The following is a 27,630-nucleotide window of genomic DNA, read 5'->3' on the forward strand; positions in this document are numbered from 1 at the left end:
CAGGAACAGCAATCACAAAAGAGCAAATATCTGGATAATGTGAGCACAAGCACATTTACAGGAGCAGTTTTCTAGGTACTGGAGACCTCTAGAAAATGGCACAAATTCAGTGGCCCTGCAAGTTACAAAAGAATATTCATTACTTAGGCAAAGCCTAAATGTCATCTTTGTTAGCCTCCACCACTGAGTGTTGTTGCCATGGGCACAAGAGCTGAGGTGGTTGTGAAGGGTAATAGACAAAGAGGAAAAAACAAGGGAAAGTATAACTGAAAACAACTACAGAGCCATTTCAAGACTGTTACATTTGCACCGGCAGCCAATAAACACAATAAATAAATTCAACCTCATTTACAAAACAAGTCAGTATAATATCCCTCCACATCGGCATTATAATAAAATTCTGCTATGATCTCAACTAAGAAAATCCAATTAAATAATGTAAAAAGACCAAAAATAGAAGCAATATTCCCAAGGACACCAGTGAAAGCAGACAACTCACCAGACTTCTCAGACAATAATCGTGTTGTTCAAATCTATTTGCCATTGGGCCGTTCAACAGTTTTTGTTTGCTTGTTTCTTTCCAGAAACCAACTTAAAGTTTTGGTTTTCAAAACATCTTTGAACTGCTGAGAGCAGGACGAGACTGTCTCAGAGAACTGGAAATTTATCATAATCCATTATTAAAAATATTCTACTTTGGACAGCAAGGGCTTGGTAATATTTAAAAGCAGTCAGCAAGCAGTGGAAACTCTGGTATCTTTTGTAACAGTTCACATGTCAAACTGGCAAAGTGCCCACAGCGTACGGCAGAAAAATCTATTTAATGTCTGCCCCACAAGGCGACATGAGGCTTGATTGGCAGAAAGCAGAGAGTGGCTTTTGATCATGTGTCCTAACAAGCAGTTCCAGCTCCTGTCTCCTCGGCTGAGCGGCTCCACATTACCTATTCAAACAGAAGTGACAGGCCACTGCACTACTCTTTGGCTCTAGTCTCACGCAGTGGGAGCTATGCTGGAGACAGAGCCACTGATTAAATATATCACTTTTTCAAGACAAGCAGGTTGTCTGAATCAAAGTTGGACAGAATAGACTCAACATTATTAAAAGAGGATATAAAACCGGAGCTGAGTGATGTTAGGCCAGTTTGTACAGCCTCAGGGATTCACAGACTGACAAGGGGAATAAGGAACAGCAGAACTCATAAAGCAGGGTCAGAAATTAGCTGTGACACCTTGGCCATTTTCCCATCACTTCAGGGCCACTGTGCTTCAAGTCCTGTAGTCTCTTCTTGGCCTTTTTTTCCATGATTTACTGAGCTCGGAGCGGGAGGGGGAGACATAAAAATCATTAACTACAGAAAGTTGCAAATTGCAGTTTGACAATAAAAAATAAAATATTAGCCACGCTTCACCACCTAATATACAGTCTTTGCTAATTAGATTGGGCCTTTTTCCTTCTATTCTCATCAGCCAAATTATTGTCATCAAATAATTTGTTGATACAGCACTAGCTGCTCTTGCTAAAAGGGATAACTGAAAGCTGGGGGAAATGACTGAATAGAGATGCTTATTATATTGCCGTATTAGTTCATTAACAAATTGGTTTGATTTTTGAGGTTATGTGTCCGGTCACTGTCTGCTGTGTTACAGGATACACAGATGCTGAAAGGCAGCAGACTCGATGTGTTTTTGACTCCTATCAGGCAAACAAGATAGATACACCAAAACGTGGAAGAACTGATGCTCCGGCTACATTATTAATTGCTGGCATCACTGAAGATATAACAAAACCCACTAATAAAGCTGCATTTAAGCAGCTAAAAATACAAACAGTCCGCAAAGGAAACTGAAGCAAAGGAAGCTTATTTCAATTAGTAACGCATGTGCATGCCACATCTATAAAATCACTTCGGGGCTATTCAAAGTTCTGTGAAAAATGTTAAAATCATGATACCAGATTTTTTTCAGAATGACTCCTGCAGTAATTCCACTGCAATTAATTAATTGAGTCACCTCAGGAATGAATGTGGTTCAATATTTATTTTTCACTATGACATGACACTTTACAAAACCTCTAACTAAACATGTTATTGTTTCACTGTAACTATTTAAAAGCAATCTTGCTTGTTATATATTTAAAGTACAGAGTGCCCTTTTAAACAGCAAAAACACAGGTAAATTTGAAGAAAGAGTAGAAAGATCAGAGCCCTGCCTTCACGCATAACCCCTATCACACACAGCACAATTGCAAATGCAAGCAGAATTCAGTCCTGGAGTGTCTGTTAGACTAACGAGAAATTCGCTCTCCAATTTTTTTGGTGCCATTTCAGGCTCTCCAGACTGGTGTGCTCAGAGTTCCTCCAGATGGGAGAAAAAGCCTGCTTGCTTCAACATTTTCAAACAAAAGACAGAGGAGTATTCAATATGGGTGGTTGCTTTTTTGTTGTTTTTTGTTAGGTTCAGTGACGATCATGATTCACCATAGAAGGTGATGTCACATCAAGTTCTTTAAGAAACATGAGCAGGCAGCAGTGCATTATCGCTTCACATCAAAATATGGCAAATGGTTATGTAAAGCATTAAGTAAAACAGTTAATAAAAAGGAAGATGAAAATAAACAGGAATTCATAAATAGGGCACTTTGCCCGGGAACTCTGGGCACCTATGTAAGTAAAACTAAAAATATATTATGATTAATAAAAGAAAACAGCTATTAGACACATTCCAAAATGCTATGTTGTAGAACAAGATATTTTGGCACTGCTTTACTGATTGGCAGCCCATGCTAGTGTGGACTCAGGACAGAAACAGACTGTAATGGGTGCTGCCAATTGGGATAGAGCAGTGTGAACAGGAGCTACCTGCAGATGTTTACACAGAACTTGTCCTTATGACTGTATTTAACAAGGGCTGCTGCATTCCTCTTCATGGATCTCACAATCTGAACTGTAGCAACACAGTTCTTTATGTTATTAAACACACAGCAAAGGAGGAAGGTTCTGACGTGTAACGATTAAGTCTGGCTTCATTTTGGAGATCCATGTGCCAATCTCTAAATGAGGAAGATGCCGTAATGCAAGGGCTTTTCTGAAAGTAATGCCTCCTGTTTCATTACATTGGTCCATGACATCAGAGGCGGATGTTGGTGGTACAGCAGCAGAGGTTGAACCTTCCCAAAAATATCCCATTACGTGTTGTTGTCATGTAACAGATGGCAGAGAAAGGCAGCCTGACAAAATGGCGTCTGACATGGAAGTGCAGATGAAACCAAGGTGTATCACTGAATTCCTCCAAGCACACAAAAAATGGCACCTATTGACATTCATCAACACTTGCTGAATGCCTTTGGAGACCAACCCATGGATGTGAGCACAGTGGGGTGGTGAGTGTTGCAATTCAGCAGTACCAGTAGTGACAGTGGGTCACCTCTGCTGGTGCAGATTTTTACAAACATGGCATGCAGGTTCTTCTTCATCACTGGTGAGAAAGTACAGCTAATGGTGGTGACTGCCTTGAAAAAGTGTTCTGTAGTTAAGAATTTATCAAACAGTGTTATTGTGGTCTCTTTATCTATTGTAGTTTTCATGGAAATAAACAGTAGGCACTAGTTTCAAAGCAACCTACATGTAAATGGAGATTAAAAGGATTAGTCACAATCCAAAATACTTTTATGAATCATAAGAATCGTGTCGTTTAGAACACAGAATTGCATTTTGTTCCTGATTTGTACTTTGCACTTCCTGTTTATGTACTAGCAAGTGAAAGCACATATGCAGGACTAGGATTTGAATTACATGCAAGTTACATACAAACACAGGGCTTGAATATACCACTTTGGAAGCACAGAAAAAAACCTTGTGGGCTTTAAATCTGCCAGATAAGTCCTAAAGTACAGACCTATTGGCTTTAAAATAGACCATGTCCAAGACTACACCTGAGTGCTTCGGCCAGCTCTGGGCTCCCCAGTACAAACAGCACAGGGCCCCAGCAAAGGCTGCAGAGATGGCCAGATGACTGGATCATCCCTCATAGGAGATGACTCAAGGAGAGACTGAGAGCATTTAGCCAAGAAAAGAGCTGGCTTCAGGCTATCTTATAAATGGAACTACCTGAAGACAGGAGTAAAGAAAGTGGACCCACGCTCTCTTCAGTGGTACCCAGTGACAGTTCAAGAGATCACGGGAATAAATGAACTGAACATACAGGAAATTCCATTTAAACATGAGACAAATTTTTCTTATTGCAAGGGTGGTCTAACGCTGAACAGTTTGCCAGAGAAGCTGTGGCATTTCCATTCTTGCAGATACCCCCAAATTGCTGGGACCCAGACTTAGGAGAACAGTAGGAGCAACCTACTGTAGGTGACACTGTCCTGTGTGCAGCCTAGACCAAGGCAGTGGCCAGAGGTGCCAGTCTTCCTCAGCCACTCTGCACTCCTCCTTTTTTCTTTTTTTTTCTTTTTTTTTTTTATAGTCCAGATTCTTCCCATCAGAAATTTCATGGAAAATAAAAACAGCTGTAGGATACAGAAATGGTGTAGAGTACTATTTGAAATGGAAAAAAACGGTATTTTTTTATCTCCCTAATGCTGATTTGCACTTAATACACAAAAGTAACAGAGACACTGAATGGATTTAGTCTCCTTTACGTAACATTTGTTTGTAATTAATTAGCACGGCTGAAGACTAATCTTACTAATTGTTTGTTGTTTCCAGTGGAGGCAGGTTTCCCTCATGAAAGTGGCATCTTGGAGTTTCAGACTAAAACACCAAGGTGAGAGTAGCTGTGCTTCCCGTTAGGCAACTGAGACAGCCTGAGCACGGGGCTGCCTCGTGCAGCCAGGTAGCGGATGCCTCAGTCTCTCTTGTGGCGGCCAAATAAAGTTGTCAACATTATTTTTAAGTAATGATAAGGTATCTAAACCAAATACTATATAGTAGAACGAGGAATATATCAGCATTTAAAATGTATATGCTGCCGAGCATTTTTACTGTCATTTCTTTAAGAAAAGCAGATCTAATTAGCTGTATCTCTAAAGTGCGTACCTAGCATTTTTATTATGTATTATAACATTTTGCTTAGAGTTGACATTTTTATTCTGACAAGCACTGTCTGGAGAGCTCTCAATAAATAATACATTTACAATTTTCAGTAAATAAGCACTGGACACAAATCGTTATCCTTACTTACAGCTGCCCCTCTCTAATAGTGCTTTTACAAGTAAGGTGACTATTCAGTCTAATGCAATACTCTCAGTGCTGGAAAGATATTTTCATTCATTACCCCAGTCACAAGCACTTAAAGCACTTTTAGGTCCTGTTGCTAAACAGCAGGAATGGCAAAGCAGATAAGACTAACAAAAACTAAAGTTCACCACCAAAGAAACCTGAGGTCATTCCCCCTCCAGAAAGAAAAAACACAATGGCATACAAGATCAGTCACATTTGAGTCCTATCTTTCCCTCATTTTATTATATTTATGTTGGCAATGTAAAGAAGGGAATTATTACCATCTAGTCCCTACTGCTAACCTGATGACTACAAAGAGTATTTCGATTCCTGTTTTAAAGCACCATCTGATCATAACATTGTGTCACAGTGCATCAGAAACCAATGGAGTCTGAATTTATCTACTGCCAAGATTGCACAACTGAAGCAACTTGCCATATTTTCACAGCTATTTACTCACTCATAATCTTCACCACAGAGCCCAGTGTTATTTGTACCCATTCATACTAGACTTGCTTTTCTTGCTGCCCTAAGGAAAAAGCTGGCTTTTAGCTATGCTTCTTTACAATGCTTTCATGATTTTCATAACACAAAAAACAGTATAAAGATAGCATATCTTATACCATGTCTTTAAAGGAGACAAAAATCGGATGAGTATACTGCAGAAAATTATATAAAATGGTAACAAGGAGAGAGTTTATCACATGGTAAAAATTTACATTGAATTGTATCCAGGATTGAGATGTTCTGTAGGATTAAAGAAAAGGATGAGGTGAGTCCTGAAAGTAATCACATGGGAAAATACACTGGTGAGAAAGTGGCTGGAATAGTCAGTAGATGCTGTCATTGAGCAGATCCCAGTCTGTTTCAGTTTAGTCTATCCTTGTCTACAAGACCAGCTTAGAGCTCAAGTCCAGAGGCAATGAGGAAAGGCTGGGAGCTCTTGTTCTAATGGAAAGTATTTTACTTATCTCAGATATTCAAGGTTGAATAAAAACATTTCCCCAGTGTAATGAGAATATCTTAAAATGGTGATACAAAATGTCTAACCAAAAATATTTTAAAGACTTGCAGCTGAAAGGGATTTCCCCATCATCAAAACTGAGAGCTGGGTTTCGGACTCTTCTGCATCAAGACTCTAACTGTGATCAACTCTGTGAATTAGCAAAAGCAATGGTTTTATAGAGGTGTGGAGGTACAAAGCTTATACAAGAAAAAAATATCTGCTTTCGGAAAGAGAACCTTTCAGAAACTCAATAAAATGACATAGATCCAAAATCTAGATACTGTCTGATAATAACCAAGGGGTAGTTTTGCCTGACAGGTCCACATGCAGCTACTGCTCTTCAACTTCTAGCAGATCCTGTTATGACAAATGCTACCATTACCCTCACCACATTTTTGTCAGTGATCTTGTATCAAGAACAAGAATTGAAGGGGCATGAAAATTTTAATAGATTTCAGCAAAAAAGATGGTTTCCATGATCTACTGATTTACTCATATAGATTTCTTTCTTCATGATACCTATGTAAAAGCCCACACTGTTCCCCATTTCTGTGCCATAAAAAAAATTTTGTGAACAAAGAAAATCAAAAGGAAATTTTCAGATGTAGCATGAGACATGCAGAAAAATGGTGAAGAACACTATAGTATGTAGTGCAGAGAACCAGAAAAAAAATGTGAAAAGAAGGTGGAAGGATGACATTTGCCAATTTCTTTAATTAAAATTGTGAGATGGTGTTTAACAATGACAAACTACTTAGAAAGACTTCAAGAATGTAAGACAGAAAATAATAACAAAGGAATAAATTCTCATATAACCAGAAGGATAAATAAAAATATTAGAGAAATTATTAACAACTAGATACTGTGCTGTTAAACAAGCGTGATCTGCTTTTTGGAAAAAAAAAAAAATGACCTAAACATATGTTAGGTTATAAATGTCATTAAAACAAGTTCCTTGAAGTTATTTCTGCTTCAAAGAAGAATGATTTTTTTGACAGAATATGCAAGCAACTCAGAAAGAAATTAGGCTGCATCTTCTTTTAGTTACCAGGGAACTAACCTTAGAAACCACTGTATCTGCATTAATGTTCCTAAATTACTTTAACCTATTAAGACACAGAAATTAGCAGTACATTCCAATAAATGAACTACCAGAAAATTTTAAATCCATAAAGCTTCCCTAAATATTGTAAGAACAAAGGGATATATTTTTTCTAAAACAGAACCACGTATTGCATGAAAAAAGAAGGGACAAGCGTGATTTTACAAACATCACTGAATGAAAAAAAGAGAGAGAGGGAGTTGCATATAATTATATGGAAAAGAGGTAAGCAAAAGCAGCCATTTAGGAAAATGTGCCACATCTCTCTCCTCTAACTTGATCTGAGTCATCTATTCATTGTGTGGACTTCTGGGCAGTGATTTTTTGGAAGCTGGTTGGGAGTTTAGCAGAATAAGCAAATAAATAAAGCAGAAAGTTAATTTTCTTTATTTCTCAATGGAGAAATGTGTATATATTTCTGTGTGCAATACTTAAGTATACTGGACTTTATTCCTTACTGGAACAAAATAAAGATTTTTCTTCGGGAAGTGTAAATCTGGTTTATGTCAATGTAAAAGTAAGCTGTTGATTATTATTAGCTAATGAAGATCAAAGTAGAAAGCAACAAACCACGTAAAACTAGAAAGTCCTAAAACCACTGCTACAGTGTAGTGTTATATGGTTTTCCCTATTGCATATAAAATTAATATTGCATATGAACCTTTAATTTTTATTTTAGTCATCTTCAGATGTATTATATATCTCAACGAGTTACATATATCCATCCACTGAGAGACAGTACAAACAGGTGCACATGACACAGAATAGATGGGAATTTATGAATATACTGCTCTTTATATAGATGTTCATTATTCCAACATGCATACGTAAATATCTTTGATCTCTGGATGTTCAGCTATGGTCTTCAAGGAGGAAACAAGAATGGGAAGCAGTTTATAAAAAGCTTGTGCCAGAATTCTGAGCTGAGCTTGGTTGAAAAACGATACTGTATACATTGCAGAGAATCAAGGTCAAAAGTGAATTAGGAATCCAGGCCTGAGTAATGAGGGCTTAGCACTTAGCAGAAATGACATGCCCAGTTTCCAGCCCAGAAGTGCCAGCTGACCTGCCAACCTAGCATTCCAGATCTGAAAGGGGGAAATCTGCTCTCCTAGCTACAGACAAGATGTGTACTACTAATTATTGCTCATAGAGGCTTATGTTGAAGTACAGTAGGATAGTTGTCTGGAAGCCAATTCTTAGCCTGAGTCCAGGCAGACTAGGCAATGTAAATCTGTCTTGCAAAAGTAATATAAGCAAGATTCTGAAAGAAGGGCAGAGAAAGGGAGAGCAGTGGTCTGACCATGCTACCTAATACACACTCTTCATTTGAGCTGTAAAGAGATTTAATGCTTAATTTTACTGGAGAACACTATCAAGGAAAAAAGGCCAGCAAAACAATCCTTCTGCTTATTGTTTCTGCTACTGAGATGTATATACTGAAGTTATCTGTTGTCAGCAACAGGTCTCGCAGTTTCGCAGTTGCTGACAACAGTTATCCCACAGGTTCTAGAGTCCAGTGTAGCTGATTAAATACCTGTTTATTTCTGACTTCTCCTATTTGATGAGAATATGCCAGAAAAGCCTTTACATACTCAAAGTAACTCTATTATGTTTTGTTTTGCTTTGCTTTTTTCTAATAGTTACTATTTTCCTATCAACTTTCTAATTTCCAAGTAATTACATATTAGGATTTGGTATTCCCTTAGTGTACTAGGCCATAAAAATATCGTTTATCCTGAGATGTAGATGGTTTCTGTTCAAACTACAACAAATGCTAAAAATTGACCTAAGGTATACACAGCCCGCGTGAGGCGCTCATATTCACATTATTACCCACAAGACATGACACTGGCTGAAGCACTATTATTAAAGAGAGATTAAAACAGCTGTACATTATGCTGAAGCACTCACTCTTTCCTTTACAAACAGACGGTCCTGGATTATAAGCAGCACTTGACCATTTAAATCACTACAACAACCAGATTTAACCAGCTGGGCCATATTCTCTTAGGCAATGCCTGTTGACCTCCTCAGTCACAGCTGCTCAGATAAAATTCTCATTAGACAACTTATTTTCAGAAGCTAAAGGACTCTGATTAAATATATCTGTTTAGACAGGATAAAGTCTTTCAGTATGTATTTCTTTCTCCAACGTTATGAGGTAGAACAGAGAGCATAAGAGACCCGTAGTATCTAAAGGTGTACCACAGTGCTTGTTTCACTAGCAATTCATATTATACTCAGACCTTACAGATGGACTAGAAACTTCCATAACTATAATTGAAAGAGACTTGCTGCTGTGCTCTTGTAGGGGTTAGAGCAGATGACTACAGTTCTTGACTTCTTATTCCACTTCAAACTGTACAATCAACTTGACATACGACCTCATGTTTGCTCATTTCCCACAGCTACGCCAATGTTCGTGGAGCTCCTCCCTACAAAATGCTAACACAAACTATCCTTTTATTCAAAGGAATGACGCACGATCTCAAGTCCCACAAAACTAACAGAAGCATACAGCAGGAATAGGTATTTGTTTCCCTTAACATTGATTGAATCAATTGCATTCTGTTATCTCAAAAAATCTCTATTTGCTCAGAAAGTCTTTTTTAATTTTGGAAAGCGATTTTGTGACAGATCAAGACTCCTCAACAGCACTGGCTGCATACCATTTGAAGAAGAGTACTTCAAACAAACCCATTTTAAATGATAGGTGTTAAAGATCATCATATTATATATGCATGATTAGGCAATGTGGTTTAAAACAGACTGTTAGACGGCAAAACATATTTCTGAGTTCAAACCTCATTCCTCCAACTCAAGGCAGAATCAATTGCAGTACCCACAGTTGCAACAAAGAGCAGAATCTTAAAATAGTAATTATTTTTAAAACTTTATTTTGTTCCAATCAAGTAAATATGGAGAGCTTGCTTCATTTTAGTTCAGAAAAACTTCTGAATATAAAAATAGTTACAGATAAAAATTTTGATATTTCTAGTAAGCACAAAACTTTAACACCATTTTACCTATTTTACCTAACACATTTTACCTAGTGTAAAATTCTGAAGAAATTCCAATCTTTCTACTATTTATTTTTCCATATTGGCTTGGTTGATACCAGTCAGATGTTCAATAATTTTCTGTAAGATGAATGTTCATCTGTTTTTTTCTAAAGAACATGCTAGGTGCAATGAAAAGAACTTAACATGGAGATCTTTGAACTTATAGGGAGACTTTACAATAATTTTCCAGCATACTCTGCTCCAAAAAAGGCAAGATTATTTCACAGATCACAAATGACCTTTTTCACAGCTGGTGAGAATATTTAGTACAAGAGGCTCAGACTTGGTGAGGGGAATCTCTTTGCTGCGTATATACCAATTTTAAATCAGCTAGTGTATACCAGTACTGAGGAAGCACAGAAAGCTCTCAAGAATTCACAGAAAAATAAGCTACAAAATGCTTGAGTCCCTCAGATATGATTTTAAACTGTTTAAACCCTCTGATGTACATTTTTATTAGCACACCATTCAGCATACTCCAGGAGAAGTCTTAGCTGTGGTGTCACTACAATCAACAGCAACTCGTATATACCCGCAGCAAAGTATGAGCCAAGACCTTTGATTAGCATGGAGTGTTGAACGACTGTTACTGACTGTAAAAAACAACTTTGCCAAACTAACATTTAAAATAGTTTTCCTAGTCTAACCACCAAATCTAAGAAAGCAATTTTTAAAAGAGTGATCTTTACAGCTGAAAACAGACAGATGGTAGTAAAGAATCTGGGACATTCTCTCCTTAGAGATGTTTCACCAGCTTCAGAAAGGACACCTATAGAACACATTCATCTATGTGCTGGCATTTAACAATTGTGCCAAGAAATTTGAAAGCCTACTTCCATCTCTACATGATTTTATTCCATATTTATACTTATTATTGTTTCAGCATCAATTTTAATTGAAATCCACTTTACTAAATGGAGCCAAGGGATCCTAACACACACTGTTGGAAGACTGTGACCACATCATGAAAGTCAGGAGCAAAAACCATTTTGAACTCATTCATATTTCGAAGAAAAACAGAGATCACAAACTTCTACTACCTTGGGATCTACTGCACTACAAATATTCCTCCTGGGTTATTTTTAATGCCACAAAACAACACTGGCAAAAGAACAGATATATCCTCATATTTCCATATCTGTTTCAAAGCCTTCTGCTCCCACACCTTCCCTGGTTCAAATTTGTGTATGAGCTTACAGACCATAAGATGCTGTTACAGAAGTAAACAAGACTTCATTCTACTTGACGTTGTGAAAGAATGTCTTGCTTGACCCTGACCTTGTGCATGTATATACAGATAAACTCATTCTCCAGTTCACTTTAGTAACCATCAAAGAAGAAAGCCCTCACGTAGCCAATGAAAATATCTGAGTAAGGATTGAATATATAAACTGCCTTGCAGCTTCAAGATTTGTCCTCATTTTTATCTCTCTTTTAACACATGTAACAATATCTGAGCAGACTGTTAAAAAAAAAGAAAAAAAAAAAAGATTTCTTCAGCTGCTTATCTAGATATATAGGTCAGAACTAGAACACTTAAAGCTGTTTCCCATTCTCCTAGGCAGAGATACTGGGTCATTAAGGTGATGAAACATGAGTCTTTCTAAAGCAAAATAAAATAGCTTATGTTTTATTCATTCCTATTGTTTAAAATAAACATTTGTCTTTTAAAAGAAAAAGAACAAATTCCACTGAAGAACATCCCTCACGACTCTACAAGCAGTTAAAAATTCATCATAACTTCTCAAGTAAGAATGAGTTTTCAACTAAACCAACATTCTTGCTTTTACTCACGGACAACCAACGCAATTTAGAAAGTTTTATAAAACAGACGTATTTGTCTTAAATCCCTAATGGATCTCAAACTACCATTGCCATGGTAACCTGTGAATAACTTTATCCTAGCCTTTGCCAATTATGCAATTTTCTGGCTCTTGATACCCAACACATTCTTTATACCATAAAATCTGTAGGGGGTGGGAAAACAATGTCAGTCATATTCACCACATACCTTCTTGCTCAGTCCTGGTCATTTCTTCTAGTTTCTTCTGCTTCAGTGTGTCCACCACATCTGCAAGGCTTCCTTTGCGGCGTTCTGGCGTTCCAAAATTAACACTGGTCATTAGCTCACTCCGGTCACGACTTCCTTCGTCAGGCTTGTGTGGTGAGGTAGAGGTATTTCGGAAGGAATATAGGGAACATAACTTATTACTCTCCGATTCCTGCAAAGAAACAACGCAATGAGAAAGTGTCAGCTATTGTCCTAACATGAGAAGAATCGGAAACAGGTAACAATTGCAAGCATTAGATAATTAATCTGTTATTCTAAAGAGACAATATAGATCTTCTATTTTCTAAAATGTGTATTACTCCTTGAAATTCTCAGCTTCAGTGCTTCACAGGGACTCTTTTATTTAAGGCCAGTCCTCTCCAGGGTTCTTACTATTGTGTTTCATGCCTGAGATACTCCTCATCAAGGGTTGTGCTTGTCAGAAACAAGCCACTTCAACATTAATTTGATGAATGTGTCAAGCATTTGCAGATTTCTTAAGTGACTCAAGTAAAGGCATTACAGGTAGCATCTTGAGAGAAAATACAGGCAAGGACAAATAATTCCTGGATAGATCTTAGGCTAATGGAAAACAGCATAACTTTAAAATTTCAAAAGTTAGGCCAATAATGACTTAGAAACAAGAAAAACATTTGAATACACTTCACAGTTAAACAAAGCTTACTATCCATCCGTGCTCATTTACTGCTCTTCAGATTACATACTTTTCTTAGAGAGTGATGGTTATTATTGCTTCTCATATACAAAAGCAGATGTTACTTTTTAGGCTAATATCGACAAGAATGAGGAAACAGATGAGTTTACATCAGAACAAGTAATGTATGCTGAAATATATGTACTAGGATTACACGTATGAGAAAATGTATTTTGTAGTCAAAATAGAAGGAAGTTATATAATATAATAAAAAGTGAAGAAAACAGTTCATCTCCTTTGCCAAGAGATAACATCTCTTATAATCGACATAATCAAAAAGCAACCAACAGTGTCCAAATTTCTTCTGTTTTGCAGTATCACCCAAAAGTTGGGCCACACAGGAAATTTTCTGTCTCAAAGTTCTCATCCTCACAACCACAGATATTTGCTGAATTTAGCTAAAAAGGAACAAATCCTTCTGTTTGCCCTTAAAAAAATCAACCACGGGAATTTCTTGCACACTTCTCTTTCCAAAATTATTCTAATTACTCTAATTATAATTTTTAACGATATCAAATCTGAAATGCTAAAAAATCGGGGCAAAAAAAAATCAAGCTTTTTTGTTCACTAAAAGCCTAGTAATGACAGTGCATATATTCAGTGGCATAAAACATATTTTCTTCTAAATAAAGACTTAGAATAAGAGCAGCATTATATTTAAGAATTAAGAGAGAAATTAATAGTTCTATCAAAAAGCATTCTACCCACAGGGTATGATAATATTCCTAGTAATATGAGCTGAGAATTACCCATTTACAGTGCAGAAGAAACACATGTTGGGAAAAGACTCAGGTGAAACAAGGTCTCAAGAAAGATGGATTAGAAAGCATTAACCACTGGCAGCAATGTCATACATAAATTTTAGCTTCAGTCATGAAGTGAAGGAATTATGAATAGCTTGTGCAATATAGCAGAAAGTGCTCACTAACCATAAGCAAGTGTGGTAACTAAGGGCTGTGAACTGCACAGAATGCAGTGGCAACAAATCGTCATCAAGCACAGCAATATGTGATCTGCACAGTACTATTGGTGCCACTGGTGAAGAAGGTAGCATTTGCTACTGATGCTGAAAATGTATTTATTCACTAAGATGATGCTGTAGCATCTGAGAAGCAACAGCACCCCTGCCAACATAGTAGTTGTGGAGAAAATTACGTAAGCCGAGACGGAGAGGTGACACAGAACAAAATCTTTAACTTCATCATTTCAGCAGTTAAACACTGAACAAATTTTCATCCCAGCCACACATATTCAATAAAGACTCAGATGCCACACAGAAAAAAGATAGCTCAGATGAACTTGGTACCATGCTGAATTATTTTCTTTTAGAAAAGGAAGATTTTCTTAACTTTGATATATTCTGGAAACTGCTTTGCGCTTTTCTTAAAACTTGGTAGAAATCGAAACAAAGATGAGAAACCATTTTCTAATATTTTTCTAATTTAACACATGAATTTTCCATAATACATTTCCTTAATGAAGAACATTATGTCACGTGGCATTTTACACGTTTGAAGGCCACAATATAAAAGCATCTTAAATAATTTGGAAGGACTTTGTTCTCAAGAAACCAACATCCTCTTACAGTACAAGAAACATACCCACTAGGCTCACTTCTCAGCAAGGAACACTAAATCTATTGTTTTAGCCAAGACAAAGAAGAATCTGTGGAGCAAATAGAAATGACTGAATGTTCTTTCTCCTGATAACCTATCCTCTCACTTCTCCGGATGCGTACGTGGTGCAGCTCAACACTCCTTCACTGCTAATGCAAGACTTTTAAAGTCCCAACTCCGTTAGGATGCACACTCACATTTCATTTCCTTGCCCAAAAGCCTGAAATGTCCGGAACAGAGATGAGATAAATTTAAGCCCTGTGAATATCACAAATATTCATGGAATTAATGCAAAATGATGCTCTCTAAAAGAATGAGATCCGTTCAACTAAATGAGTATCGTATATTACCAGTTTTGTGAGTAAACTGGTACTTTCAGAAACCCAGCAAGGATGGCTGTTTGGCCCCATACTTTTTGAAATCAGAAATGGTTAAAAAGAGTGGTAGGTGGTTTAACAGGAGAACTGCAAAAACCGAAAGGCATTCAAGGGTTTAAATGGGCAAATGGAAAAACTGTAGACCAGTCCAGGGTAAATTAGTAAAGTATTTCATCCAATAAAAGCAGAACTCAACTAGAGAAAATATAAATCAGTTCTCTACAATTATCTACAAGAAAGGAAACAATTTCTACAAAGAAAATGCAGCAAAAATGAAGTTTTATATGCAATGAATTTTATAGCTACCCAATCAAAATAGATATTTTTACTACTATGTATCTGCAATTAGTAGTTTCCTTTTTCATTCCAAGATTATATTAAACTCACATTCATGGCAAAACAAACAGATCAAAACACAGAGGAACAAGACAAGCGTTCATTCTGTTGTCTAGAAAGGTGACTCAACTAAATTTGAGTGGCAGTCGTTACTGCAATATTCTATCTGTTCAAAACTAAATAAAGGTTACAGCAAAGTCATGAAGATTTTAATTTTCTTAGTGGATCATCTGGTCTTTCATGGAGGAATTCACGTTATCTCTGTGTTTCAGCATCCACCACATAACCAAAAGTGCAAATATTCCATACATCAGATGCAGGCCCGATCATCACAAATCTGTCTGCGTGGACATTCAAAAGCTGCATGTAGGTAACCTCCTATCCCAACAGGAAGTATATCTTTATGGTCCAGATGTCCTCAGTAGAGTTTGTGTGTTGTCTTCCCTACAAGCTGGTTGCTTCTTCTTTTGCACTAACACATCAGATATCCTCACTGGAAGATCTGGAGTCCAAAGGTTTTTATTTGCCTATCGCAGTGGTGGCATTGCAAGACTAGCCACCATTAATAACTGAAATGAATAAAAAAAATTTTGGAAACGGATTATGATACAAAATTAGAGATGAATCTGACTGCCAAAGAAACAAAATGTATGATTTTATATCTCTAGCCTTCTCCTTTGCTGTTCTGAGTCAGATTTAAATATGTTTCAAGTTGCAAGGTATTTCCCTCCAAAGATGACTGAAATTGAAAATCTTACTGTCCAGCAGCTAAACCAGAAACTCAGCCCGGACCAATATTCCAGCTGCTTACTATCCAGAAGGGACAAAATCTGAATCTATTTTTGAAATGTGTGCATTTAATATCAAGGTAAAGGACATTTTCCCTGTATGCATTTCCATGCCAGCCCATTAGCACTGTCAAAATTTTATTGCAGATTATTCAACACACTGTGCTTTGTGTGTTTGGTTAAAATGTCCTTACTATAACAGATTAAATACCTATTTATAGGCATTAAAATTTAAGATAATGGGGGGAAAAAATCTAAAAAAAAGCAACAAAAAATCAGATGTGTAATGCATGACTACTACAATACCATGAACAGTTCACACAGGGATATGCAGCCAATGCAAGAAATCATGCTTTTACTTAGTTCTAAGACCCCACTTACCACCTAGTCATATTTAAATGAGAAAACATGAGCATTTCCAATGCGATATGGTCAAAGTTTTCCATTCATCCTTAGCTTTTTTATTAGTGGCAGCATTCTTTTTTAACCAAGCACAATGTTGCTTTGAATATGGCTATTTCAACATAAATGGCTTTATCAGTTTTCCAGGCTGTGTGGGGCAGACTACAAGAGGCCAATTGGCCATTCCTTCAGCATTTCTGTGAATGGTTTAAGTACAGTTTTACTAATGGCAGAAATAATTCTGAACAATTACAAACAAAAGCCAAATGAAGTTGGGGACCCTCAAATAAAGTTGGGGACCCTCTCTGTCCAAATGTATGTTATTTTCTTCTGTTATAGTTACATTAAGATAACATGTATAAATATTTTGACACATCCCTTGCTCTGACACAATGATATTTTAACATGAACATTCACTGTTTCAAATGTTACACTGGTAAGATTCTTTAAAAAGAGAGCTGCCTAGTTTCTCTGCAAAAGAAGGAAAATCTGATGAGTTGTTCTGGTTTTTTTGTTGTTGTTGTTGTTTTTTTTTTTTTTAGTTATTTCTGTTAAAAGGGGATTGAACAAATAATCACTACTTTTACACTAACAATAAATTATATTTTTTTGTGTATTTAGATTTTAACAGTTCAAGTAGCTCCGTTTTCCTCTAGTGGGTCCATTAGTTGTAACAGTGCAAATGAGGGAGTCCTGCGGTAATCCATATAAATAAGGGTATTAAAAGTTGACCTTTATTTTTCATATCAGGAAGCTAATGTTTATAGCAATATCTGCACACCAAACCATGACCCAACTTGTGACAACTTTTTTCAAGCCTTTTCACTTGCAAAACAGAGCAAACACATAAAATAACAGTTCCATAGATGACAGACTGTAGGCTAGAACACGAGTAAATATTCTTTCTTCTTCCCCCAAATACCCTAAGCACAAATGATCCCTACATTTAAGGACTGAGAAGAGGCACTCTGCAGTTGAGTGTGGGACAGGTCTCTCTTTGGAAGGGTTAAGCACAGATCAACAGTCGGTTGAACAGAATCAATCCTCTGTTGGGAGCCTTAGATGCAGGAGTACACGAGGCTGTGGATTTTAATAATGAGACATCACTGACTCTTTTCAGTGTCACTCTGGGTAGGCAGCATAGCTTCTGCCTCAGAGCTGCTCTCTGAAATTGAGAAAAGAGGAAAACTTGGGACCTGAAACTGTGGGCTGTACAAAGGCAGGGTCATTGTGTTATAGTCAGCAAAGTAAGAAAAACTGCCGTCAAACTTTGATTGAAAGCTGACAACTGTAATCCTACTTAATAGCCAGAGAGAAAGCTGTTTCTGTAAGAGTTCGTCTGAATTTGCAGGATGAATGGCCAAGAAGAAGCAGAAAGCAAATATTACTAACATAAAATGTGTTAGCTGAATTGCTTATTTCTATGTGGATGAGGCTTTTCTGTTATAAAGGGATATTTATCTGTCTCTGTATTGAATGGGACACATGTAAACACCCCAGGAAAGTTGGATATCCAGAGTGGTTTTTATTCCAAGTACCAGAGGCATGCTGGCACTTGGAACTAGTCTGGAGTTAACATATAATGAAAGCAAATGTTTACAAAATCATTTCCAATCACTACATTAAAAAAGGTTTCCCATTTTGAGGAATTTAATTAAATAGAATTAAGAGAAATTAAAAATCTAAGTGATAATTTCCAATTCTCATCTGCTTTAAAAAAACAGGAGTTTTATTAAGGAAGATTTATTTAAATCCAAGGCTTGAGAATGACTGCTATGAGCTACTGAGAGAATATGATTTGTAAAGTCTCAGCAAATTATGCTAGTGGGAGGGTAAATGGCAAGTAATGGAATAAAACCTCAAGTCTTTAACTCAGCATTTACTCTGATATAACTTACACTGATTTCACTGCCAGAATATAGGCTGAATGCAGTCTTTTAAACAGCTTGCATTTCACCTTTTATGCTTATCTAGAACTCATTAAGAACTTATACAACAGCAAACATTAGCTCTAGCCCAAGTAAGGATATACTGAAGAATTAAAAGAAGAAAAAAAAGAAAACACTTACTTCGGTAAAAGGTTTAAAAATGGGATGACAAGATAATCAGGCATACGCAGTATGAACATGACCTTATGAACAGGTCAGTGCAAGACTAGATACCTTTTTTGGAATAGGCACAAATTCTTTGTTTGATGTATAATACGGCAACTTAATCACTGCAATCCCTTCAAACTGAGCTGCTGGAGCATCTGGAGAATCCAGACTCCAAGTTTTCGGTAGAGAGATTTCTGAAAAGAAGGTTACAATTTAAAAACCTTCTCTTTACAAATAAGAAAGGCTATGAAAAACATTGACAGACATTTTGCTCCCATTTCAGAACAAAAAACTCACCTCAAAATTATTAGATAAATAAGTTGATCGGTCATTTTTATACAGCATACAATTTGCTATCAAATTATATGCACAAAACTCTGTACTTTCTTAAGAGTTAAATGCTGAGTATTTTTTTAATCATCCAAATACCATATGCTTTAGCTCCCTGTGTTTAGGCTGGGCAATAAAACACAACAGTATTGAGACTTTGTGCCCTGGATTTTGGTTAAATGCTCACACTAAGTAAAATGTAATGGAAGAACCATTTGTAGAATGAGTATTTAGATTTATATTCTCCTCTAAATTGAAACTAAAGATGCATTGTGATTAGTCCCAGCTGATTAGCACTGTTTACCTTTTCAGTAAATAAAGACACATACTTTATGATGTATGCTGCCAGAAGCTGCCAAATCAAACAAGGACTGTGTGGCTTGGATATTCCAGACCACTTTGTATATATCCAACTTCTTCCTATTAGGTCTTCATAGCTATCCAACTTACAGCTAGATCTATTAGAAATATCAGAATTAAATTTGTATTTATGTTTTTAGCAATATCAAATGCACATGGAAATCCTTCTCTGTATACAGTTACATGACATCTATTACATGTTTTATGTTTCCCTGTTAGCATTTGCAGAGGAATGCATGCAGGAAACCAGCCTGCTGCAAAGAGTACTTGTATTTCTTTAAGGTAAACACTGATGAAACATTTGGAAGATTGAAATAAAAACAAGACATTTATGAGACATAAAGGTATCACATAAAACTGTTGTGAATTAGAATAACATTGGCTGAACCCCAGAACAGATAATCCTTATAAACATGCAGGAATGTTGTAAACTGTATATGAATGTCAGTGATACACTACATTAGGAGATTCATATTACACTTGGTGCTCTGTAAGTCTCGGTCACTGGATTTTTCATGGCCTCAAAGATTAAAATAAATATAAGTAGTATCTTTCCTTCCTCCATTAAGACATGTTATGTACACAGTTTTATTATGCTGGACAGAGATACCAAAGTCTGTTTTTTCTTGAGCTGTCAAAGTACAAAAGAAATGCAAGAAGTCTTTGCACAGATGTAGTAAAGTGTTGGATTTTATCTTTTGGCAGGTGCTCAATATGCAGCCCACATAATCACATGTTAATGACTGGAGTATGTTAATCAGCATGCATACCTGATTCCTTCTTGCCCAAGGAAAAAAATTTAACAATTTAGAGCATGTTAATGCTCCTACTTTTGGGGAAAAAAAAAAAAAAAAAGTGTCAATATACAGAACTGATTTTAAAACTCCTCAGAATTTGTTTTATAAAAAACAATAGAAATTTTAACATAAGGGAAAGGAATAGAACGTCTACAGGTTCAGAGATGAACGTATGCTACAAAGCTTTTGTGCAGAATTCAGGTGATGATCAATCCTATTCAAACACAATTCATCCCAGAACGTCGGACATTTGTAAACAAAACTGAACTACACAATGTCAAAACAAAAATAATGAAAAGTATAACAAACGCAAAAATGAAAAACCGCTTGACTTTTCCTAAAGTAAATTCAGCACATTGTGCACTATACTCTGCACACTTTTAGGGAACTGTTTTATTGTTTTAATTTGAAATGTAAACATTTTAATGCTCCAACTACTAAAACTGAGTACGTGATCTTTCCGACTTTTACCTGTACATAACATGACAGTTGTCGGTAGTTCTAATAAAGTCAAGCCAAGCATATACTTGAATGCTCTTTGAATCAAAACACTGTGCTATTGCATGCAAAATAATTTATCTTTCTAGTTAGATAAAAATTTCAATGCACTACCTGACATCCAGAAATAATATCACAAGCGCTATAGAATTGCTTTCAATCATCACAAAACACAAATTTGTACAAGCAAGTAACAGCTGCATGAGCAATTTAGCAGATACGGAATTGCTAGAGTTTAGGGCATTTATATCTGATGCATTTCATATGCTCATATCCCGTCAAAAATGAAGTAAAAATAAAAATTCAAAACATGCAATTGTACCTGTAACTTTTAAGAATTTGAAGCCATGAATTTATACAACAAATTCACAGCATTTAGCACATGTAAACATTTTTCAATGATTTTTCCTGGAAACGTGAGTTTATTTTCCACAAAAGGAAGGACTTTCATCAAGGAAAGTTAATGGCACAGATGCATGTGACAGAACAATGCCTGTTCTGCAGCAGACACTACGCACCTCTTGAATGCCACCCATTTCTGTCTTTCTGATACCAGGAGTTTTGCTAGAGCTATACAAAATTAAATTTGACACTTGGTGATTTAAAATGATTTAAAAGTAACAAATACGGATACAAATCTCTTTTCCTCCTGCATATGCAAATCTGCCATCAGTACTGCTGAAACGGATATGCCGAGACAGTGGAAAGGTAGCATGCTTTTCACTTTTTGGCAAGAAGTCAACAGAAGACAGGGTTGACATAACTACGAAATATATGTCAATGTTCCCATCTGACATAAAACCCAATTAAAGAAATTTCCTTTCTAAACCCAAAGGGTCTTTGAACAATGTTAAAAAATGTATGGGGAAAAGTAGTACATATATTTGATGATGATGAAATATGTAACTTACTATATATGTATATTTGTGTGTTTTTCCTCAGTCACAGGGAAATAACACACATTCTTTAGACTTTGCTTGCAGCTGTGGTTCCTCCCAACAGCCTCTTGCCTTAACGCTTCATGTAATGGTAGACCAAGAAGCTGCGGATGCCCTCATTCTGTGCATGCACACACTGTCTGCATACTGCCTGTGGTGGTGGGCAGGAGAGGAATACCAGTGGGAAAAGGGCTTCCACTGTTCTTGTGTTCCTCATACAGTGATTCTCAAGGTGCCTGTAAGATCTTCAGAAATCCTGCCTTTTACCAGATTGCCATAATGGGATTAGGGTTGGGAACACAATTTGCCTCTCTCTTCACAGTTTCAGAAGGAAAAAAAAACAATTTTTAAAAATCTGAAATTTGGAGAAAGATTCTGGCTTTCAACCCAAGCTATTCTATGACTGTGATTTCACTATGTTAAAGCTGCTTAAATTTACTGTCCACAAAAAGGACCACATCTAGCCCTTACAGTCATGGCAACACACCAACCCATCTCTTTAAGTGGATCAGACTGCTTGTTCATCTGATTTTTGTAGCTTGTTGGCACTGCTTTCTCCTGGTAGTTAAAGGCAAAAATTAAAAATCTTTGTAATTTACCTGTTTAAACCTGTTTAAGGCTCTGTATGACGATAAGGAGCATCACTTATCGTCGCTCTCCAGTGAATAAAACACAAATTATGATTCTCCACTTCTTTACATAGCTGCTAATTAACATAATATTGGGATATAACAATTCAATTACTATTATATTTAGCATAAGTTAGTTCCGTTGGCTTTTCATTCTCATCCTCTCTCAGTCTATTGCCCCAAGAAAGCCAGCTTTTGGATGCAACTTAGAAAATCTGTCTGTTACTCAGTGTCCATGGGAGAAGGCAGAAGAGTTGCTTCCCTATTATCTTAGTAACACTTTGACCCCTCCCTACTGTTCAATGCAGCAAAAAGATATGTCCTCAGCCTAAAATAGCATTTATTTTCTAGTTGAACTACAGGCAACAATAAATACCCACAAGTCCAGGTATTTTCTATGTATTTTATATGAAGTTATGGTTAGAAATACACATACAAATCCTTTCAGCTCAGCAATAAGAAATTACAGGCCTAAATCTTTCAGTTGTTTTATTTTCTCCCCACTATACCATCAGATTGGCTGGTGATTTGATACCCACACTGTAAGTCATTACAGGTCTGACGTTACAGTTGTTACACATTGCTGAATCTGTCAAATGAAAAGGGAGCACAAAGGGAATTTCCAAATGCAGCTGCTATTTCCCATTTGTTAAATCCTTTTATTACACCATATAAGTACACAGCTGGGAAATACTACAGAGTGGGAGTTAAAACAAAATATTTTGGCTTCCAGACATTCAGAATACACAAAGGACTCAGTGGAAAGCAATGCCTGATATCAAAAGGGAGTGAAAGTTTGAAAACATTTCTAGCCAGTGTAGGGTTTTTTCTTTTTTTTATGATAATACACAATGCAGTTTAAAGGTATCTTATATTACAGAAAGTGCTGCATAGCACAAGTATGAAAGAAGAAAAAACTTGGTTATATTTTTCAGCTGAATTGCCCTGCTAGAGTATCTTTTTTCACCCAGCTTCTGTACAGCCCTCCTAGCATGTGCGCTCTCACAAATTCCAGTGACATCCTTAGTAGTTTTAAAGGCACAAAGGAAGCGGGATTTTGTCCTTAATTAGGTATCACTTGAAAAATAATTTTTTTCCTCTCCATATGTCGACACAGCATTCTGTGAATTTACTATCTGCTAACCAGGCAACACGCATTATCGATGCATTTTAATGACAGCACCAATGTCTTTACCTTTAGGGTAAACGGAAGGAGCAGGTGCTTCTTCAAATCTGCTTTGAAAGGATCTGTCTGTGAAAGGTCAGTAAGCACTTACCTTCTGGGAGTTTGGTTTTATTAGGTAGAAAACTAGTCGCTATCTCAAAACTGTCCAACCCACCTTCTAGAATTTGCCTCTCAGGAAAGAAACTCCTATCCTCACTTAGAGGAGTATAAAATTGATCTCATCAGGAAAATTGAAAGCCACTTCTGAATTTTTCCTAGCAGTATCAATGCCTGCTTGGAGAATGAGGTGTTTCAGATAAACTTTGCACAATTAATTGAGGCTTAACTGAGGACATAAGTAGAGAAAAAAAGTCAAAAAGGTTGCCCTAGCTGACAGTCCCCCAACAAGAAAAAATATTTTTTATACCACTTCACAGCATTGATCTAACTAGTGATCTAACTCACCTAACTTGCGAACACATTGGAATCTTGCTTATATTTTATATCTCATTTAAGTGCAACCAAGTAGCATGTTTGAGAACTTATTTTTTCTAGCCAAACCTTGTAAAGCTTTTAGCTAGGCAAAAAAATCTGTTTGGTTTAGCTGAGAGCTACCTAAATAAGGATGACATACATTCACCACAAGATTTGACCCAAGGGAATTGTGGAAACTTTTAATGATTTTCAGGACATTCATCTACGTATATGACGGAGTGTTCACTGAAAAAAGGAGGGAGGAAAAACAGAGTGCTAAGTCACTCAAGTAAAGTTTATGCACCTGCTCTGAAACACGATAAGCTGGGTATTGATTCATGCTTGTCCAGAGGTACAGCAAGCGTTGACATGGTAGTGCAGCATTAAGAAGGAAAACAGAGATCGCACTCTGGTGCTGTAAGCATAAGCTTAGTTTACAGCCAGTGAGTACAGACGATCACACAGCACAAGCTTATATCATTTTTGCTAATATTTCAAGTCAAAAGAACAGCCTGGATAAAAAGCAAATGCTTTGAGGGGCTCCCAGAGGTTAGGAACACCTATCTTTCTGAGACACAAAGTCACTTCATCTACGGTATTAGTGTTCTAAGACTGAAATTCCCAGACTGCACGTGCCTCATTGGATGGGAAAGTGACTGATGAATTCACAGATTTATTTTTCATCAACAGATTTGATCAACACTTTCTACTCTATATCCTGGTTGCCTTCCTGAAAACGCAGAAAGATGTTAAATTTTTTCTGATGAGCTTATTGCATGATTTGGGCGAAAGAATGACTTTCCACCCAAACTGACATTCCAGTTGAAAATTCTGCATAGAAGCCATATATACAACTCAAAACCTTGCAAAATTACTAATCTACAATCATTCTTCTTTAAAGCCATTTTTACATTTGCATCTTTTAAACTCTGTAAAAGTAGCCCATAGATTTAGGAATATTTTAGACCTACACCAGCTTAGATGGTGCACTACAGATTAGGCAACACTTCTCTAGTTTGGTCTGATAGTCCGAATCAATTAGATTTTGAGAAGAAACTAACAAAAACCTCCATTAACAGAATAGATATAATTTAAGTGCTATTATTTACTTAACACTTGAATTTTAGGTAACACAAAATGCATGAAGAATTCCAGCCTCTATGTTGATTACTGAAATAGAATTATTATTTCTCCACAAATTTGAAATATTTGTTAGAAATGTCAAAAAAAAAAATCTACAATTTTTTATGCTAGCTGCTGATTTGCTCTGAAAAAAATCTCAAGACTTCCTCAGTAAATATCTGCTTATAGATATTTAATGAAAATGCAGAAGAAATTTTATGAAAACACATTAACTGCGTGAACTCAGTGTTTGTGAAAGTCACTTTATGGAGAGTGTGAAATTATTATGTTCTAAATTTACAGCACACCTGGGTGCTGCACATACCTTAATTCTGTTCCTCATAAACACATTCAAGGAAAATAAATTGAATGAGATGCTGTGCCCATTCAGTCTTGATTCAGTCTTTTCGTTTATTGCAGAGTTTTGGGGATGCATAAGGACAGAATTACAACTGGAAAATAATTTTAAGTGGTCTACTGAAGAGAATACAGACAAAAAATCTGATCATTTCTAATGTCACTTGTATGGAAACATGATCTAGAGTAGAAAAGTATGACATAGTTACTCAAACACATTTCTCTTTCACAAAAAGTTATAATTTTCTATAAATATAGCAGGATGATTGTGTCAAATAAAATGCCAGGTTCTTTGTTGTAGTATGAAGGTGTAATATTGTAGGTTTGGTGAATTTCCTTTCTGAGAGAGAAGTAAAAAAACACATTAAAGTTTCTTCCTTCAATGCAACACTTTGCAGATGACAAACAGTTGTGAGCTATACCCTCCTGTCAGAAATTAATGCTTGAATATATGATCTAGAGAGGTTATGACATAAATCAAGGCATGAATGAAAACATGATAAATAGATGCATTTCCTTTCCGAAGGTGAACTCATCAAATGACCTCATTCATATAGACTTGTATACTTAACAAGATTATACAGTTATAATTTACAATTATACCATATTGATGCTGATCTATTGCTAACATGAACATTTAAAAAGCTTCACACACTTGAATGATTCTACTGAACATGTCTTTCAAAACAGAAGCGAACAGCCTTTTAGGATACTAATTTAGAAAGCTGGTTCAAGAACTGTGAAACTCACCATTCTGTGTTGGGCTGAGATGACTCCATCCCACTCGGCATCTTGTTGGATGGTCGTGACTAGAGTTGGTAGCTCCTCAGAGTGAGGTTTGTTGTGCATTACATTATGTAGAGGCAGATGAGAGGTCGCGTGCTGATCACTGTTGCCCTCTTCCTTGTCTCGTGATGCTAAGTCCTGGGTCATTGTTTCCTCTCCATCAGCTGCACATGCAAATGGAGAGGTAGCCTGCTTGGAAGACATTCTTCTGCAAAATAAGGAGACAAAAAGAAAACATTTGTGTCAAACAAAAAAATCAAACTCAAACAGCCCTCTAAACACACGAGATAGAAGGTATAGAAGGTACGCTTGCCTGCATCAATTAAAATTAATCATACACAGTCAAAGAAAATACTCTTATAAGCACAGATTTGGGGAACCAAATCCAAACCAGTGAGATGAAGTTTTCACTAACGTCCAGTGAGTGTCAGGGTTAGCAATGTGATGTTATTCTATTCATTTAGACTTGTCAAACAATGTAATTTTCTCTAGCCAGAAAAAAAAAAAAAAGAAGTTAGCTTACTGTTATTTTCATGTTGATTCACCATAAGATTTCAAGCTTTAAACTCTTAGTCATATAAGTAATCTGAAGGTTATAAGCAAATTTTTGGGGGGAGAAGGTCCCACATGTATTTTTAATCTCTTTCCTTGCAAGCAGAAGCTATTTTCTGCAGAGATGAGAATTTTCAAGTCCATTTCAGATTCTTCAAACCAAGTCCTTTTGCTGTTTGTTTAAAGTTGTATCCGATCCTCACCTGTTTAAATTTTCATCTAGCTTTACGTTTGGAAAATGCTGAGATGTTAACGGGGAAAGCGAATGGTTTATCAAATGGATGGATAATAAGTGATTAATCTTTTACAGTTTGAACTAAAAATCTGAAATAATTATGTTTCATCGAGAGCAGGATATATTTCAACAAATTACATTAAATGACCTAAAAGTCTAATGAATAAATGCATTGATTTATGTTAAATGTCTCTTTCTAATAATGGTCTCTTACTGCCATCACATATGGAAACACTGCTTTCACCACATGAAAATATAACTGCACTTACATGAAAATATAACTGACTTCAACACAAAATCTTAAAACACTTTGTTTAAAATTTCTAATAAGATTAACTGCAACTGTTAAAACTGCCATTAATAAACCTGAAAGTAGACAGTTAAAATATATTAGCTATTTTCCCAGATTTTAGTGACTTTAGAATATCCTGGACACTGAAATTGCAGAGAAGCCAAGGAATAAGATCTTCACCTTAATTGCTTTTTAACAATAATTGATTTCATACCATTTCTTTAAAAATGCACAAATCAGTTAACATGGGAAACCACATGAGCATTTTTCAAATTAGCAAATCATTAACTTGCTAGTACTGTTTCTACAGACAAA

The 27,630-nt window shown here is 36.3% G+C and overlaps 1 protein-coding gene across 14 annotated transcripts in view; it reads right to left on the bottom strand.

The window, feature by feature from the left end:
* SOX6 (SRY-box transcription factor 6) overlaps positions 1–27,630 on the bottom strand; it is a 371,963-nt gene that overhangs the window by 200,816 nt on the left and 143,517 nt on the right. For all 14 annotated transcript variants that reach the window (XM_048947792.1, XM_048947789.1, XM_048947795.1 and 11 more), the window contains 2 exons: positions 26,201–26,444; positions 12,412–12,622 (listed from right to left, as the gene is read on the bottom strand). In XM_048947792.1, coding sequence (XP_048803749.1) covers positions 12,412–12,622; positions 26,201–26,440 — 451 coding nt within the window. In that variant the 5' untranslated portion in view covers positions 26,441–26,444. The remainder of the gene's footprint in view (positions 1–12,411; positions 12,623–26,200; positions 26,445–27,630) is intronic.

The sequence above is a fragment of the Lagopus muta genome, chromosome 6 (assembly GCF_023343835.1).
Source record: "Lagopus muta isolate bLagMut1 chromosome 6, bLagMut1 primary, whole genome shotgun sequence".
Classification (NCBI taxonomy): domain Eukaryota; kingdom Metazoa; phylum Chordata; class Aves; order Galliformes; family Phasianidae; genus Lagopus; species Lagopus muta.